Source organism: Nanorana parkeri, unplaced genomic scaffold, assembly GCF_000935625.1.
Source record: "Nanorana parkeri isolate BGI_ZX_2015 unplaced genomic scaffold, ASM93562v1 scaffold1266, whole genome shotgun sequence".
Lineage (NCBI taxonomy): Eukaryota > Metazoa > Chordata > Amphibia > Anura > Dicroglossidae > Nanorana > Nanorana parkeri.
Genome location: NW_017307534.1, coordinates 75182 through 82112, shown reverse-complemented (window position 1 = coordinate 82112; position 6931 = coordinate 75182). Strand labels below are relative to the sequence as shown.

Sequence of the window (6931 nt, the reverse complement as noted above, 5' to 3'; positions counted from 1 at the left end):
ACTTCTCCGGGGCGATGGAGGATGTCTCAGTCTCTGCTGAATGCAGAATACAAAAGAGCAGGACAAACAGCGGTGTTTGGCTTAATCCCGCTACAGCTCCTTTTAACCCCTTCCTTGCCCCCTTTGTGGATGCACCAAAACCACGCTGCATTGTCTTGCCAGGAACTGCTAATCCTTCAAACATGACACAGCTGTGAAAACAGCTTCACCCCAAGTACCTGTCTAGATGGCATGTGAACTCTTGACGTCTGTCACGATGTAAATACAAAGGTTGTTTTGGTTTTTTTTGTATTCCTGTGTCACAAGGTATGGGAAAAAAAAAGTTAAAGAACGACTCCAGTAATGTCATGACAGATAAATCCTAAATTCACACTTTTAGAAAATAATTAATAAATGTATATTGAAAAAAAAAAAATGTGCAAAGCAGTGCAGCTGTGGATTGGGAATTCCCACCATCCCTGTGCTGAGTTCCCGGGTCTGTACACCCGCTGTGCCCATTATGAGGGGCTCCCACCATCCCTGTGCTGAGTTCCCGGGTCTGTACACCCGCTGTGCCCATTATGAGGGGTTCCCACCATCCCTGTGCTGAGTTCCCGGGTCTGTACACCCGCTGTGGCCATTATGAGGAGCTCCCACCATCCCTGTGCTGAGTCCCCGGGTCTGTACACAGTGGGACACACAGGGCCGGATTCACTCTGCTGCTCCAAGGCCAGGTTCCTCAATGCGCCCCGCCAGATCAATTGACAATGGCAACCAGATCGTGAGGGCGGCAGGGTTAATTTTATTTACATTTTTTTACTTTATCACATTTTTTTATTTACTTTTGTAAAAATTTTATTTATCATTTTTTATCATTTTTTTTTTTATTTAATTAGTTTATCAAGTTTTTTTTATTACAGCCCTGTGCTGGCTCTCCTGTGACAGCTGATGGGTGAAGGCTGCGGTTGGAGCTCTCCCCTCTCACTGTTTACACGGAGCACAGCGGAGATCAAACGTTCCCCGCTCTCCATCCTGAAGATCTCCGGGGGCGGCCAGCGAACACCCAAAACCCCCCAGGTGGACAGGAACAGAAATTATGGCCAAAAGATCTTGTTGTTGCAGCATCCAAGGGCACATAACCTCGGGACTGATTCAGCCTACCAGGCCCCGGCTATATCTATAAAATCACTTTTGGGTGTTTGGGCCCTTTCAGGAAAGCTAGTCCGGGTGGCTTTTGCCTCCCAGAGGAGCTTCCAACCAGCACTAAAGGTTTCCATTGCTCCTGGGACGCGGTGTGAGCTACAATATCCCATTACGAGTCAGGACCTTGGCCTCAGGCGCGCCTCCAAGACAAAAATGGAACAAGTACAAGCAATCAATATAAAAACTGCCGCACGAGGCCAAGATAAAGAGGAGGACTCTGGCACCTCTGTAGTGTTCTTGGCTTATACTCCGACCTCTGACCAGCAAAGTAGCCATGAGTTCCAGGGAACTTATCTGTTCTTGTTTACAAGTAACATAACTGACTGGTATTGCGCAACTTTATCAGTCAATTCACAACCGGAAAATGTCCTGCATGCCTGTCCTTAAAGAGGAACTCTGGGCAAACAGCTGAATTCACATTGGAAAGCCAGACTTGTCACCTGTTTAAAGGAGATGAACTCTGGATTACAAGACGGACTGAACAGACACCCCTCTCTCTCTCCTTGTGCAGGGTGACTGGTCTTGTCCCCGCCCCCTCCTGTTTAGAGCTGCAGCTAACGATTATTTTCAAAATCGATTAGTTAGCCGATTATTAAGTTCGATTAATCGGTTAATCGGATAAACAATAAAATACATTTTTAAAAATGGCTCCAGTTGGATGCGGGCGGGTCTGGCAGCGAGGAGCGTGAGGTGATGAGGAGGTGCAGCGCACAGCGTGTGTGGAGCCGTGAACAGGGCCAACTGATTGGAAGCCGATTAATCGATTATTGAAAAAGTTGACAACTTTTTCAATCGATTATAATCGATTATGTCGATTAGTTGTTGCAGCCCTACTCCTGTTAATAAGACCGGTCACTGCTGCGGTCTCTCCTTGTGCAGGGTGACTGGTCTTGTCTCCACCCCCTGCTGTAATAAAGACCGGTCACTGCTGCTGTCTCTCCTTGTGCAGGGTGACTGGTCTTGTCCCCGCCCCCTCCTGTAATAAAGGCCGGCCACTGCCACTCTCTCTCCTTGTACAGGGTGACTGGTCTTGTCCCGCCCCCTCCTGTAATAAAGGCCGGCCACTGCCACTCTCTCTCCTTGTACAGGGTGACTGGTCTTGTCCCCGCCCCCTCCTGTAATAAAGACCGGTCACTGCTGCTCTCTCTCCTTGTGCAGGATGACTGGTCTTGTCTCTGCCCCCTCCTGTAATAAAGACTGGTCACTGCTGCTCTCTCTCCTTGTGCAGGGTGACTGGTCTTGCCCCCGCCCCCTCCTGTAATAAAGGCCGCCCACTGCCACTCTCTCTTCTTGTGCAGGGTGACTGGTCTTCTCTCTGCCCCCTCTTGTAGTAAAGACCGGTCACTGCTGCTCTCTCTCTCCTTATGCAGGGTGACTGGTCTGGTCTCCGCCCCCTCCTATAATAAAGACCAATCACAGCTGTTCTCTCTTTGTGCATGGTGACTGTTTAGTTTCTGCAGGCAGCCTGTAGTGGGTGGGGTCTGTTGGGCCCCTCCCACAGCTCTGCCCTCTGCACAGGCCATGTGCAGCAAGGTTGATGATGTCACTGCTACTTTTACAAGCGTTTGCAAAGGAACTTGGTGCACACCGAACTCATTTGTGGCTTTTAAGGAAAATATCGAAATAGAGTTTTTTTGCCTTCCACCTAAAAACTGTCCACAACTTCCTGGCAGAGCCGCCTGCGGATGAAATGTTGGCCAGTTTAGTAGGAAAACAGCAGAAATTTGATCCGTTGCGCGGCCAACTTTATCCTGAAAACTAATGCGGCTTCACCATCTAAGCTGCAGTGAATGTCGTCTTCTTCACATGCAGCCCATGTCCCCCCTGTCCTTCCACCAAATCTTTATACGGAGCTCGTAGTGAATGAGCCCACAATAGCGCTGCCCGTTTATTTCAATAGCGAGAGGCGGGCACCGGTGCCAAGCCCGCTCCGAGTTACCAAGTGCCTTTACGCTCCGCCAGAGTAAAATGCCATTGCTATGGGAACGCCACTATGTTCCACAAGCCGGCTGGATAAACAGACCGCGCCTTCCCCAAGTCAAACAAGGAACGGCTCTCAGGATCCCGTGCTAATCCCCGTCTCTCCGTGACAAGGCCCAGAGAAAGGCATGTTTGTACTGCCAGCCATTGTGCAGGTACATGCCTGTGTTCTGCTATATCTCACTCGCCATTGCCGCTGTCAGAATCGCAGCCGCTGTGATCAATCTGCATTCCATGCAGGCGCAGGACTGTTTATTTCCTTTCCTAGCTAAGGTCAGTCTTGTAAATGGCAACCGTGGGCACGGCGAGCAGCTCCGAAAGAGAACCGGTTGTGTTTTTGTTGCTGCAGGAGTACATAGCAGGTCCCTAAATATAATGGCGGGAGCCAAATTTGCTTCATGCGTTCCCGAACTAACAACTCGCTCACTCATGCCAAGAAAAAAGGGATTTCACATACATTTGGGAATTAGTGATGTGCGGGACTTGGAGCAAACCTTGTTGGCCCAAGCAAAACAACTGTGACCAACACCTCCTGCTCCCTGCCAAGTCAATTGCAGCCAGGGCATTCCCTGCCCCACAGCTACACATCACAAAGGAGCGGAGACTGCCCAGGCCACCTGATCAGGGCAGGAGGGGGGTGTCAGTTATAGTTTTGCAACAGCATGAGCAAACTGGGCTCGCACCAAGCCCCCAGCACATCACTATTGAGAATAAGGACCTTTCACATGGGCGGTCTCTTGGTTCACCTTTGATCCGTGATTTTAAAAAAATTAAATACGGGCCACAATGTATCCCTGTGGGCAGCTGGGTGTAAATGGATGCAAGTCGTGCCGAGGCAATAGGTTTCCCTCCATGGCCGATGTTTTCGGACCTGAACGGAGTGGATATAAATGGACGCTCATCCGGTTATATTCTATAGGAATTACATGGGTACTTGTGATGGCGGAAAAACAGAACGAAATTACAGATGTCCTTTCTGATCCGACTCGGTACCGTCTATGAATCCATGAGATGGAAACGGAGGCGCCTGTGCGAAAGGCCTAATAGTATTTTGTATGAGGGCGACCACATTCCGGGGCAAGGATCAGCTGACATGTTCTACTTGGAAATGCTTGTTATTCCCGTCTCTTTAGTCACAGCCATTCTGCTTTCCCTGCTGAAAAGTTAAAAATGAAAGCGTAGCTCACGATAAGAAGATGAGGGAACTAAAAACACTTTAAAAGTTTAGGAACTTCTAAAATCTGGAATTTTTGAACCTGAAGTCAGTAGGAATATGAACCGGGCTCCGTAAAAGATTGTATTACAGAACAGAGTCGTTTGGGAAGCTCCTGGCAGCCTGATAAGGCGATGGGCCATTTGCTTTGAGAACTCTACTAGGGGATGCGGAGATACAAGGGTGAGACCTGGGGGCACCAGCATTTGATGCTCCTCAGGGAACAGCCGAAGCAGATAGAAGGCAGAAACAGCCATTGGAGAAGCCACTAGACCCTCCCTCCCTTTTTGGGAATGAAATGCCAAAAATACACTGAAATTTTGGATTTGGGGAATTAGATCAGAACCTAACATCCAAATTTTGGGATCCACTCTATTGCATGGCACGACCCCACACTAGAAGGAATGTTCAAGAGTAACTTTAGAAAGTATTATTTTTACCTAAAGAGTAGTTGATGCTTGGAGCGGATGTCTAGCAGAGGTAGTGAGACAGTCAACAGTAAGAGAGTTTGAACATACCTGGGACAACCTTAGGTCTAGCCTCAGACAAAAATATAACAAGAAAAGCGGACTCGATGGACCATTTGGTCTTTTTCTGAGGTCAGTCTTTAAATATTCTATGCAACACTAGCCACTTTTTTTTTCTTTTTGGATGGCATCAGTAAGAGCAAAATTTCTGTCAGTGACCCCATTGTGGAGATTTTCCCTGACACCAGTACAAAATTGGGTAAGGGGTTTGTCGATGGTACAGGAAGCCTTCTTCACTCTATGGAAAATGCTATTTTGTGTCGCCATTGGTGAGATTTCCCATCAGTTCCTGTCCGGCAGTCTCCTCAATCATGAAACAGATGACAAAAATATGACATTGGCTCTAAAGCAGGCCATAGACTACGTGAATTGCATTGGAGTCCTGCAGATTCGGCCGAAACTCAAGCTGTGTGTGTGGCCCTGCCAGGACCAATAAGGCAACTTATGACGAAGGTGCCAGGGCTGAAGTTTGTCAGCCAGTGACTGCAACCAATTGGCTACAATCAACGTTAGGGTGCCAGCTATCAGAATCAAAATACAATAGCCCGGCTGGGGAGATTGGGTTGGGAGGACCCAGTTGAGTGGGGTTTCTTGTTCAACCCATAATTAAAAAATAGTACAGTGTATGGCCAGCTTTCCCCTTCCACGTCCAAAACAAAAATGAGACGTTTGGCCTCTAATTACATGCGTGCCGCTACCAAACCTCAGTCAAGTTGCAGAGATTGCTGAGGGACCCGGCCGCTTCATGGACAGCCAGGTCCTGATAAGTTTTATCTGCAAAAGACTGGACCTGAGAAAAATACGGGAGCCATCATTCTTGACTTCCATCTCAAAACTTTAGTTGCCTGGACTGGGACGACATGCAGCCAGCGGGTTAGGCATGGGGAAAGTACTGAAGCTGGAGGTTCTCTATGACAGCCGGGTGGCCAAGCAATGAATATATCCCTTTCAGTACAGGTGCCTCTCACATGAAATACAACCTTTTGATTTGCGTTGAACTTGGCGTGTGACAACCTCAGGGTAAATGTGTCAGGTTTATCTCCCCTCATTAGTCCCGGCGCCCGACATCAAACAATATTTAGACTGAAAACAATGAAAACACAGCTGTGATCTTCAGCTAGCGCTGCGCGGGGTTGGCAAAACATTTGAGACATTCCTCGTCCTTCTAAAAGCTTTCAAAGAAACACCTCTTCTCCGCCGAGAAACGTTGGGACGCGGCATGTTGAAAACATTAATTGTTAAAAAATCATCCCAAATATCTACTGATAGGTCAACCATTCAATCTTATTCATGGTGTGCGACTGGTGGGGGGTTGTTAGAGTGTAAGCTCTGTGGGGGAAATGTAAATTAGCTTTGGCTGGATTTCTCCATTATCCGACACCTATCTGAATAACGTTGTTTTATTTTGTGTACAGGGCAGCGACAGCGAATACGAAGTGGACCAGAACCAGCAGAAGAGCCATTCCTTTGTCAACCACTACATCAGCGACCCCACCTACTACAACTCCTGGCGGCGGCAGCAGAAGGGCATATCCCGGGCGCACGCCTACAACTACACCGACACCGACCTGGAGGACTCTGAACAATGTATCATACCCAACAGCAACAGCAGTCAGCAGGGCAGCCTGTACAGGTCCAAACCCAGTCGGACTCCAACACCTCAGCAGGCCCCGCCCCAACAAAACCCCATATACCGCCCGCCCAGCAGCCTGGCCCCTACATCCCGGGCCCCCATCGCTGGATTTTCATCCTTCGTTTGATGACAAACCTTGCACCGATGTACCGTTGTTTCTTTGAATTTCAAGAAGCAGATAAATATATTTTTTGGGGGGGGGGGGGGACAAAACTTTATGGAATTTGTATTGGAGACAATCAGTCATGGATTGAGATCTTTATTTTGCTGCTTCAAATATGTATAATATTCCAAAGGTTTTTTTTCGGGGGTTGCAAAAAGTGAGAGAACCTACGTGCAAGAGCCGAGCTAAACCAAGGAAACCCTCCTCGCCGAGGAACCAGGCGGCCGCAAAAT

At 48.3% G+C, this 6931-nt stretch overlaps 1 protein-coding gene across 1 annotated transcript in view; it reads left to right on the top strand.

Annotated features, from left to right (window-relative positions):
• SDK2 (sidekick cell adhesion molecule 2) overlaps positions 1–6708 on the top strand; it is an 83720-nt gene extending 77012 nt beyond the window's left edge. The window contains exon 22 of the mRNA XM_018568952.1: positions 6318–6708. Coding sequence (XP_018424454.1) covers positions 6318–6662 — 345 coding nt within the window. The 3' untranslated portion in view covers positions 6663–6708. The remainder of the gene's footprint in view (positions 1–6317) is intronic.
• Positions 6709–6931: the final 223 nt, after the last annotated feature.